The 11,345-nt window shown below is 38.3% G+C and overlaps 1 protein-coding gene across 4 annotated transcripts; it reads right to left on the reverse strand.

The window, feature by feature from the left end:
• Positions 1-3,222: 3,222 nt before the first annotated feature.
• LOC113348412 (protein TOPLESS-like) lies at positions 3,223-11,141 on the reverse strand. Of its 4 annotated transcripts, none has more exons than XM_026592171.1 (26): positions 11,006-11,141; positions 10,602-10,718; positions 10,339-10,518; positions 10,118-10,231; positions 9,865-10,023; positions 9,556-9,733; positions 9,346-9,469; positions 9,124-9,239; positions 8,806-8,971; positions 8,553-8,662; positions 8,398-8,467; positions 8,226-8,299; positions 8,039-8,134; positions 7,862-7,957; positions 7,623-7,750; positions 7,290-7,524; positions 7,024-7,188; positions 6,870-6,950; positions 6,583-6,729; positions 5,998-6,108; positions 5,735-5,914; positions 5,520-5,648; positions 5,313-5,408; positions 4,325-4,513; positions 4,049-4,215; positions 3,223-3,840 (listed from the first exon to the last, which is right to left on the reverse strand). In XM_026592171.1, the coding sequence occupies exons 2-26, from the start codon at positions 10,679-10,681 to the stop codon at positions 3,627-3,629; spliced, it is 3,405 nt and encodes a 1,134-aa protein (XP_026447956.1). In that variant the 5' UTR covers positions 10,682-10,718; positions 11,006-11,141; the 3' UTR covers positions 3,223-3,626. The 4 variants fall into 4 exon arrangements, with proteins under 4 accessions (XP_026447956.1, XP_026447955.1, XP_026447959.1 ...); XM_026592170.1 differs by having other exon boundaries at positions 3,223-3,843; XM_026592174.1 differs by lacking the exon at positions 6,870-6,950.
• Between the last annotated feature and the right edge of the window lie 204 nt (positions 11,142-11,345).

Here is an 11,345-nt window from a genome sequence, read left to right on the forward strand (position 1 = left end):
ATTAAAAGTGACAATATCATATCTATTTGATTCACGTTATGAATGAAGTATTTTGTTAAATTAAATTTGGGTAGAGTTCAAGTTTCAGTATAATATACGGTTTGTAAAACAGTTAAGTTACAAACCGTAGCTACATACGGTTGATAACTATAAGATTGTTACCAACCATAACTACCTTGAAAAACCTTTTATAACTGCCATTGTAAGTTAAGGTTGGCCACTAGAGTACGAACATCACCACATTCTTCACCTATTGGCAAATAACCAGCCCTTTGACGCTTGAGAAATTTGTTCGCCCTTGCATGATCCTTAAAAAAAATACAAACATATTTTGTTAAACTAAGATTAATGAAATATACATAAACACAAACAAAAAAAAAAATCGAAATAAATTATTACAGTGTGTTAAGAGAAACATACCCTAGTCGCACATACTTTTGCGGCCCAGAAATTGGTATAACCAAATAAGATTGAGGACTTATCTGGTGCCTCTCCCCAGGGGCATCTATTCTTCTTCTGTGGCAACATCAGATCTTTTCTTGTAGGAATATGCAACCCTTTTGGTGCGGGTTCCTTTCTCGGCTTCTTTTCTTTAACTGGTTTGGATCGAGGTAGAGTTGTAGCTACGACAATTTCTTTCCCCTTGTTTTGTACTCCATCTTCATCATTTGCTTCCTCTTCCTCATCTTCATCACTTTCTTCCTCTCCCTCCTTTTCATTATTTCCTTCTTCTTCCTCCTCTTCACTGGATTCATGAGAAATTACTTCCTCTTCTTCAATTTGTTGATCATTATGCTCACCTCCTTCTAATTCAACCCCAGAGTTACTTACAGATGGTTCTCTTAACCTAATCTCAAACTGATTCTTCTTCCTCACCTGGTCACCTCTATGATCTATCCCTAAATGCTTGTCACCGCGAGGGGTGTGTGTATGATCAATCAGAGTTAAGTTATTCCCTCTCTTATTCTTAACTTTATCAGGATTCCTACACAAGCAATACATTTGTATGATTTATTAAAGGTTGAACAAACAAGATACAAACAAAGAAACTCAAAATATATTGAAACACAAAACATACGGTTGGTAATGAGATGTCCAGAACAATCGTATAAAACATACGGTTCATAATTTTTCAAAGTTACAAACCGTGTAAAAGAAACGGTTGGTAACTTTGGTTTCGTCTCCAACCGTATAACAACTTTGAAATTGGTTTGAGCATCAGGACGACATACGGTTGGAGACTAATGATACTTACGTGCCGTAACTATTCTACGTTTCATAATTTCTTGTACCGTAGAATGAAATTCTATACGTCACACAACTCAAAAGTACAGTTGATAATCAACAAACATTACATACCGTATAACACATACGGTTGGTTACGAACTCACAGTTACGAACCGACTAGAAAAAAATTAACACGCAGGAAGGAATACGGTTCGTAAAGGGTGTCCCGTACCACTGTATCTGCACAAAAAACTCAAACCTAGAACATACGGTTCGTTATTTTTGATGATTTCAATTGGTACGAACCGTATACGCATCAAACAGTTCAGACACGGTTGGTAATTGAAACAATACCAACCGTAGAAACTTCATTTCCAGATTTCAAATTCTAATTTTGAACCTAAACCCTAATTTTTGATATAGAATACACTTAAATTGAACAGAATACACAAAATAATAATTGGGTTTTTGATTGCATACCTCATATAAGTCATTAATCCTGATTTCTCAACTTGAGGAGTTTGGAATTGGGGTTCTTCACCGGTTGAAGGATTTTGTTGATTTGAAGCCGTTGAATCTTCGTCATTCTTCTTCTTCTTCGTCATTCTCTATTATATACTTCAATCAACGATTAGTACCGTTGGGAATCGCCGATTAATCGGAAAAAAATCGATCAAGTTTAATGGTGGAGGTGGTGCTTACGGTTACAGCGGAGGAGTAGAGAAGATGAAAGAAAAAAAACTGCTCTCTACTCATTCATAATCATGTTTAAATATGATGGAGGACTATTTTGTCTTTTCAATTTAAAAAGAGGGACAAATTAGTCCATTTAAAGAAAAAAGGGTAATCTGATCAATATACATCTCCTTTTGGACATTCCCTAACCAACTAGAGGGACATTGCTATCACACTGCGGTCCCTATAACATGTTTCCATTCTAATCCCCTGTGATTCCTTTTGTGCCTTCTATTTGTGATTGTCAGTGACCGGTATCTTACGTTTCAACAATAGTCAGTGAAATTACACTTTTTACTCTTTTTCAATTTGAACTTTAATTGCCACGTTTTTTTGCAAGTGTTTATTTTTGAACGAGGATTGTACTAAAAGTTAAAGAGTTCACATGGTGGGCAATAGTCACTGCCTCATGTCCTCTGTAAGAAGCTAGGACAATTAGATTCTCAATACAGTAGTTAAGCATAGTTGGCCAGCATGTCAGCAGCCTGGTTTGCCTACTTGTAGACATGCTGGAGAAGTGTTGATCCTCAGCCATACGGGTGGCCGGCACCATGCTTGACTGCGAAATTGTTGATGAAGCTAGTCCAGTAGCATGGGAGAGGGTTTTTTTTCTTTTTCCGTCTCAAAATTCAATTGGTTCCATTGGTGTTGCACAACTGTTCTTACAGCCCATAAAATGCCCATGTGTCAGCCACCAGCGCTGTTGTGATCCTAGGAGTGTTGGCGTGTTGCCATGGCTTTTATGACTCGTCCTAATTCAATTCTGCATATACCTGCAGTTGCTTGTCCTGGGTATCATTCTGCCGCTTCATCAGTGTTGAACCTTAGCCAATGTTCTTGAGATGTTATACATCCAACTGATGATGTTAAAAGTTCTTTGCTGGTGGTTCACCTGTTGGGGGATTGGTGGCGTTTCTAGAATTAGTGGTGGTAGGTGTTGGTTTGCCCAGTCAAATTCATTTTGCACGAGGAGAATGACCTGGAATATTTCTTGTGGCAACTGTTTAGAGCTCTCGAGACTTTGTGATTTCTTGAGAGCTAGATGTGTGCCAAGTTGCAAAAAATATGTGGCCGGTTCTTATGCACAAGGGCAAATTCTTAGATATCAAAGTTAGAAGAAAAATTAAAGAAGAAAAATAAAGTGCAAGTAGATTTTAAAGACATCTGGATAGCAGTGCCAAAAAAGCTAGTGGGTATTCTGAGTTCGGAGCAGTCAAATGGTGCTGGGAGTTGCAGATTTCGCCCATTATCATTGAGACAGACCTTAAAAACACTGTGCAATTCATCAACAACTAATATTAACTTCGAAAATGAAGCTATTCTAATTGTAAAGAATATTAACATTCAACGACGTTAAAAATAAAGACGAGAACTAAAGTTTAGATTCTAGTTACCACACTTACAACCCTTACCAGAAATCCTAACCCTAGATGAGAGTTTCCAGCTCTCATTTTCTATTTCTCTCTCTATCTACGTTCTCATTTTGCATAAAATTACATATATTTTTCCAAGCTCTCTAAGCTGTGAAGCCAACAGACATGAGAGGAGGAAATTAAATTCCCAAGCCAGAAGCAGTTAAGGCCAACGAGAGATGAATCAACCAAGACAGCTCCTTCTAACACTATGTACTGCACCAAGTCATCTTAATGAAATCGTCTATGTGATCACCTCTGAGGTTGATCTGAGACTGAAGCTCCTCCGATTGTTGAAGCTGGAGACATGCCACTACCAGAACCATTCTCCACTGGAGGTGGCACACCCCATTTACCTTCAGCTTCAAGGGGCTCAAAAACATGGACCCCGCCATCTGTCAGTCCTAATGCAAATTGATTTGGTTCCAAGGGATGTGCTGCAACCACAAGCGGATACACAGTAGAGCTGCTACCACCACAAACAAAAAGAACCAGATGTTATTTGTTTTCAAAATTATAAACATGAATTGACATCCGAAATTGGATCTCATATCTTTCTTTGCTGATAATCCCAATATCTATGGAGTGCTAGCAAAGTTTATACAACAGTTAAACAACAACCAAGTCCTTCATGAGGAGTTTATTGTGGAGTTATAGTTGCAAATGAGAAATACCTGACATTGGATGGAAGATATGCGGCAGGATTAATTCGACATCGTAGCCGAAGGTTGGCGGCACTATATATGCATACTGTTGCATCCACGAAGCAGGCATACACTAGCTGGCTGTCACATGAGAACGTCGCATGGGAGATCGGAGCAGAAGAATCCCGAGGAACCCACTACATAAACAAACACGGAAACAGAAATAGTTGAGCAGTTTCCGAGAACAACAAGCATCTTACCCCGCCTTGAAGGCAAGATTTTTTAGAGACGGAAGTAATATAATACCTGTTTTACACATTCAAGTTTAGTTGTTTCATAAATGGCAAGTTGAGTTTCATGTACAGCCAGGAAATGTATCTGATCCTGATGAAACTGTACACGTGTATCAGACATGGCTGTTGCTGTCCTCCCTGATGGAATCTGCAAGAATCTGCTTTTCTGCTTTTCCCATCCATCTGAGCTCCACACACAAAGCTAAAAAGTAAAAAAAAAAAAAAACATAATCAGAACATCCACCCCAGATTCGTTGACAACTTAAAATATCATGGAATCTTGTTGATGATGCATTGCCATCATAGCAATTTCCCAGGTTCTTGCTTAACACATCATGAGTGAGAGAACCCTAAATTTACAGCTTTTCTGCTACTAATTCCTTTACAGCGTTTCTGTTTCAGTGTTCTTCATTGTAAGGCTTGTAATGACCATTTATAAAGGTGGGGAATCTACAACTGTTATGCCTTTATAACAAGTGTTTTAACTACACGTTTGATCTTGAATTCCTCAGAGAATGGGGATGGGATGTTATAGTTGAGAACTTATAAAAGTTGGATACTGGATACTAAGGAGAGGGGAAGCTAGGGTTCTGGGTGACAAATGCCTTGCTCACTTTTCCTAAAAGTCTGTGCCATCTTTCTCAACTTCACGGGGTCACCACTTCACTTCCTACTTCTGTTTGCCCGACTATGATTTTCAGTGATCTATTCCTAAGAAGTCTAGTTTCTTTTTCAATGTTTTGCGTGTTCAAGCTAAACGAGACCCGGTCTGCTAGGACTCTAGATAAACTGATAACAACTCGTAGAGTTATTCAGTTATAGACGAGTCACTGGCAAACTACTGAGCCACGACTCATAGGATGATGATGACTCGGGCAAGTTCAACCACAATGTTCGAAACTTTGGACAGACGTGAGAGCTGAATGATGCCGAGTTCCAAGGGGGTTGACAATTATCAACATTTCCAAACTGAAAAAAAAATGTAATGATTAGATACTAACCTGAGCATCTGCTCCAGATGAAACTAGAACATTCAGTGCATGTGAGAAGGCAAGTCCAGTAACTCGTTTGGAGTGGCCTTTAAGTTTACTTTTAACCTGGAAGAAACAAAGACAACAATCACCAGAAGGACCACATATAACTGCTTTTGTAACCAGCCATGAAAATGACTGTTTCTTTACCAATTACAATGACAACTATAGTCATACCTCATCCACACGGACATTATAAATCTGAATTGTGGAGTCATCCATGCCGATAGCAATTATGTTGTTATCTTGAGGATGAAAAGCAAGGAATGTTGCTGCAGGTGGTGGAGGCATGAATGTCGTCATTGTCTATATAAGAAACAGAAAAGGTCAAATGTCCCGTTAAAGTGCCATTCAGACTAAATACTAATGTAGGCTGTTGCACATAAACAGACCTTAAACGTCATCATGTTGAACAGAGATATTTTTCCTCCAGATGCTGACATTACATAAGAATCATTCTTGGACAAAGCAAAGCATGGGACAGATTCTTCTGGATTAGTATCAGCTGTGTCATTCGTCATCACTATGCCGCTCGTTGGTTGCCATAATTGAGGGGGAACACTTGCAGTTGCCTACAAACAGTGATACATATCATATGAAATGAACAATCAATACTTAATGAGAACGGATCCACGCTGGTAGACAACTGATTTACCTTGCCATTAGAATTTCGATCATTTCGCTGCCATTTCCATAGATGATGGGTTGCATTTGATGCTAATGCCAAAACTGCATTACCTGAATTGGTATAGATCAACCGTGATATCTGCAAAAACCACAACAGGGCTCATCAGAACATCCTTTTTCTCCCAACAACTCTAGAACCCAGGGGTTTGACAAGCATATGGTATGTCTACCAAAGTTCAAATAGCAATTCCTGGAAAATAAAGTACCTATACTACATAATGCTGAATACAAGACGAGCAACAACTTGTATTTATTAATACATATGGACGGCCAACATGAAGTTTACTTTGGGTGATATTTGGTGCCATGTGCTAGACTGCGACGTCAAACTGTTGAAGTCCATTTTCAAAAACTCTGTCTAGGTGCCTTTGGTCCAGTTTGAAGTTTCAAGATTTTCAAGTTCAACAACAGAGAAGTAGAAAACAATCTTATCACGATGAAATCCAAAGATGACATCTTATCCACATCTTTATAAATTGTGTTCACCCCAGAAAGGAAAATAAGAGGACAATGTGTAAACATTTAATGAGAAATTTCAGTAAATTATTATTACCTTATTGGCTCTCACATTATCCGCGAGACGCAGTGATCGGCATTGTGTCGCTTCACTAATCTCTGCAAGCTTCCAAATCTTTGATTTATCATTGTTTTCTTCTGTCACTCTAGGCTTTACGTCCACCATGTTTCTAGATTCCCCATTCTAGTAAAACAAAAGATATATGCTCACTTCAGAATACTTAAAATGGTCAGAGCTTAGTATTTTTCATTTTTTTCTATTTCAGATCTTAAGGCACAACAGCTAGAGGGAACATTCATATAATGAAGAATATTAAGACAAACCATTCCAGTGACAGACACCGCTGGAGCAGCTCTATCTGTTAGTGTTGCAGATACAGCAGCTGAAATTGGATTTATTGCAGGCTGCATGACAGGAAATATTAGGGATCATCTCCTTATAGAACGACAACCTTCATGAAAACTTCAGTATACTAACCTTAGTTAACGTCTCAGATGCAACTCGTGACGCATCAAAAGAACGATTTTCAAATGTTCGCAATAAACGAAGTCCATCATGAGTCGCCAATAGTTTGATTGCATTATCATTTGCAGATACAGCTAATAAGGTTCCCTCTTTATTGAAGCGGATCCGTGGGCTTGCCTTGAAATTTTAAAACAGAAACATTAGGACATAACTGCCTGCATTCAAGAAACATGGTTACATGATCACATATTAAATAGAATAGAATAAGAAAAACTCACTGGTAGACCTCCATCAGCATCAATAGTTGTTAACAGGTTAGTGTTATCCATATCCCAAATCTTGATCAAAAATTCATCGCCGGCAGCCAAATATCGGTTCTTAGTGGTATCGAACTGCACAACACCTGATGAACGTTTCCGGAATCCTTGGTAAGTCCTCTTCACTGCGCCTTCACTCTCATTCCATTCAACCACGTGAGAATCTCCATCTTTACTGGTCCCGCACGAAAACAGCCTAATAATACATGGGAGGATTTGCCACAATTTTCAGGTTATTTCATTTGTCATATTAAGAAAAGCACATTGGCGTAAAAACAAGTCTCACAAATTAACCTTGAACCATCAGCACTATATGCCATTGTTGTGCAACAGAGACCGGGGGCATCATAATCCACTCTAGATCCCAAATTATCGTAAAGCCATGCTTTTATCTTTCCATCCACTGCTGTTGAGAAGATAAACTGTACATAACACCATTTGAAAGAGACAATAAGAACTAGCAAGGATTTCAAAAGCAAAAGAAAAATACTAGAGGCACAAAAGAAAATATAATTTCTCAAACAGATTCTAACCTGAATGTTCTCCTTATAATGAGGGCAGACAGAATAAACAGGAGCATCATGACCTTCAAAAGTATATTGTTTGGTGCCAGTGGCAGCATCCCACACCTAAGAAAAATTCAGAACCAGGAATTAAGTTGTGATACTTAGATGCAAGTGCTGAATAGCATCCTTACAAGAAAAACCAACCTTAATGGTCTTATCATCACCACAGGTTACAACACAAAGTTGCTTGTTGGGGTGAGAAAACGCAAGATCATTCACACCTCCTACATGAGCATCAATCTAATAACAAAAATGGATGTCAACACGTTAAAAGAAATTCAATCTTATACAAGTCGCTACAATTAATATGTTACTCTGACAGTATCCATACCTCCAAGTGCTGTCGCACATCATCAGCACCGTGATAAGAATAAATTTGCACAATGTGTCTTGAATATGCAACTCCTGTTAATGATGCAATTGCACATTAAAACGATGGCAGAGATCATGCGAATAATGGCAGCGATCATTCGAGTAACAGTTTCATATTTATAGCAGCTTACCAAATAAAGAACCATCAGGGCTCCAAATTATACGCTTCACCCCAACACCAGAATCCTTTGCTAGAGCTGCCTGAGTTTCAGTGATGGTGTGAGTGCCATTTTAACATATACATGATCAAAGATTAGTGTTTGTTAGTAAGGGAAAACAATTATACCTGTAGTGGCATCGAACAAGCACCGAGATCCCAAACCTTAAAGTTCTTCAGAAACAACCTCTCACGTGAACCAGCTTCCCACAATGCAATGTCTCCAACACTGGTACCAACTGAAGCATGGAAATAACAAAAAAGAAAGTAAGTTAACATAATGAAAAGAAAGGATACGGCATTCTACTAATTAAGGTGGACCCCGGTGAAAAATCAGACTTTGAAGGGAGAAAAAAAGCATATAGAACTCAAACAAGCTGACCCAAAAGTAGAGTTTGTTGAATGGGATGAAAATCCATGCTTGTGGGAGATGAGCCCTGAATAAATGTCCTCGTAACGGTCTTGGGCAAATCATCCTGTGTGCTGAAAGCTTGTGTGTGACTTTGGCTCGGATAAGTTACTGGTAATATATTGACAGGCAAGTTACCCTACAAAATTTATCTCAACATCATCAATTGGAAGTGTAAGCATACTATAACTAACAGATTAATGAACTAAAATTCATGGATTAAAACAATGTAACAGTGATGGATGTGAATAATCCCAATTAAAGACAATGGAACTGACAAAAACTCAATACCTCATCAGAAATCACCAGGGGCCTGGTTCGTTTTGACACATGATCAGAATCACCTGACGGGTAATCTATAGAATGGTTATTAGTTGGTGGAGTCCTAGGGTGCTTCAACATTGCAGCTACCACAACACAATGAACAGAACACGAGGGTTAATAACCATATCGTGCATAAGGTATGTTGATAACACAGCAGAAGGAATTAGCCAATGAAATAAAAATCAGTACCAGCGTTTGTTGGACCGCCAAGTCCAATAGATCCATCAGAAGCTACTGCGTGAGCAACAGTAGATGGATTGGACATCCAACCAGCAAGAGGAGTGGGAATTGGTGCCGATGTAGGCTGAAAAGGCTGAACATGAAATTCAAAGAAAATTAAGTTAAGAAATTTACAACGGAAAGTGATCCTACTACCACACCAGTAGTTAAATTACTTACCCCATGTGCGCCCAGTGGAGGGAAACCCCCGGCTTTGGGTATGGATCCAAGCAGAGGGTTGTTTGCTGGTGAAGGGGCAAGACCACCATTCGGCTGTCCACAAGTGTGATCAACAAAAAGAGTCTTTATATCTGGATTAGGTCTTGGGTTTTTACAAAGCTGATGCTGCCAATTCAAGCTGCAGAAGGTAGATGCATATTAAAGCAAGGAGGCATTACTTTCGGTGGATCGTGTCTCAATCCATTTTAAGGGTACAAAAAACATGAACGGATGAACAGCGGGAAGAAACTCATATACTAATATTTTTACCTTTGGTTAATGAGAGTCCTTAATCTAGAATTCTTGAGATTGGGAAACTGCAGCTTGTCACGAAAAAGAGGGTTCGCTTCAATCAGTTTCTTGAGCTCAACCAGCATAATAGTTCTAGCAGATTTTGTATCCCCATACTTGGAAAGTTGTTCATTCTCCCTGCAACCATACATTGTATAAAGCTGAATTTAGCTACATACCACCAATCCAAAAGTGAATTAACAGTTCATAGCCATGAAAGCAAAACAATTACCTGAAATTCTCTAGAGTGAGCAGTTGTGTTATCTCCTTGAACAACTCTTCATTAAATGATGCAAAAACTTTCAAATCCTTAACAAGAATCTCTACCGCCTTTGCACGATCATGCCTAAAAGAAAATGCACAATATAATAACAAACATAAAGATCTAGAAAAGCAAAATTCAACTGTAAAACGGGGACAATGGACAAAAATTGAAAGTAACTGGACTCATACTTATCAAGTGCTTCTAGATATTTCTGTTTTCTAATCTCAAAGAATATCTTCATAGAGTATCGATTATCATCGACTTTAGTGAATCCAGAAAGGTATCTTTCAACCTCATCCCAGTTTCCATTATGAACTTCGTCTTCAAAATACTTGATATTAAAGAAAAACCCTGACTCCTGTTCAAGCCTGAAGCAGCAACAAAATCACAAAAATGTTCTAAATAAACAATCACATGCATAAAACCACACAGACAGAGATCAAAAACCTACTTGTGTACAGTCTCTTTGAACTTCTCCTCATCTAGAAACTGTAAGATGAGGAAAACAAGCTCTCTACTTAAAGAGGACATAGCAGCACCCACAACCTATCCTTATATCTCCAAAACCCTGAAAAACGAACCAAAATTCAAATTAGATCTACATAACAAAAAATACTCAGCAAAAATTGAAGAAAAAAAACAAGAAATTAGACAAGTGAAATTAGGGTTTTCAAAATTCTGGAAACAAGTTTAAAAAAAAAATAAAAAAAAAAAAAAAGAAAAAAGAGAAATTGTTGGACGCACAAACAAAACAATAACGATAATAATAATTAAAGGAAAAATTTCGACAAAAGCGAGGTCAAGATGAAAAGTAAAAGCAAAAAAAACAGGAAGAAGAATGTGAGGAATACATACCTTAAAAGATCGATTAGACCAGAAAACAGCAATTTCTCTCTTTCAGAAGTAGAAGAAGAACCAGATGATCTTAAACGCTTTCGATCTCTTCTCTCTCCCTCTTTTCGAGAGTAAAATAGTATACGACGAAGTGAAGGTAGAAAAATAATGGGGGATTTATAGGAACAGGTGACAAGACCATTATAACTTGGTGTGCTTATTGCGTTGATAAGTGAGTTGGGTTATCAGTCGCATACTGACGTAAAAATGATAAGTACAGATTCACGTGGGTCCCACAGGAGCTGTCTAGATTAGATTTTATCGCCAAGGAATCCTTTTGAGACAGCTGTCCTGCTTTTTG

The sequence above is a fragment of the Papaver somniferum genome, chromosome 2, assembly GCF_003573695.1.
Source record: "Papaver somniferum cultivar HN1 chromosome 2, ASM357369v1, whole genome shotgun sequence".
NCBI classification, from domain to species: domain Eukaryota; kingdom Viridiplantae; phylum Streptophyta; class Magnoliopsida; order Ranunculales; family Papaveraceae; genus Papaver; species Papaver somniferum.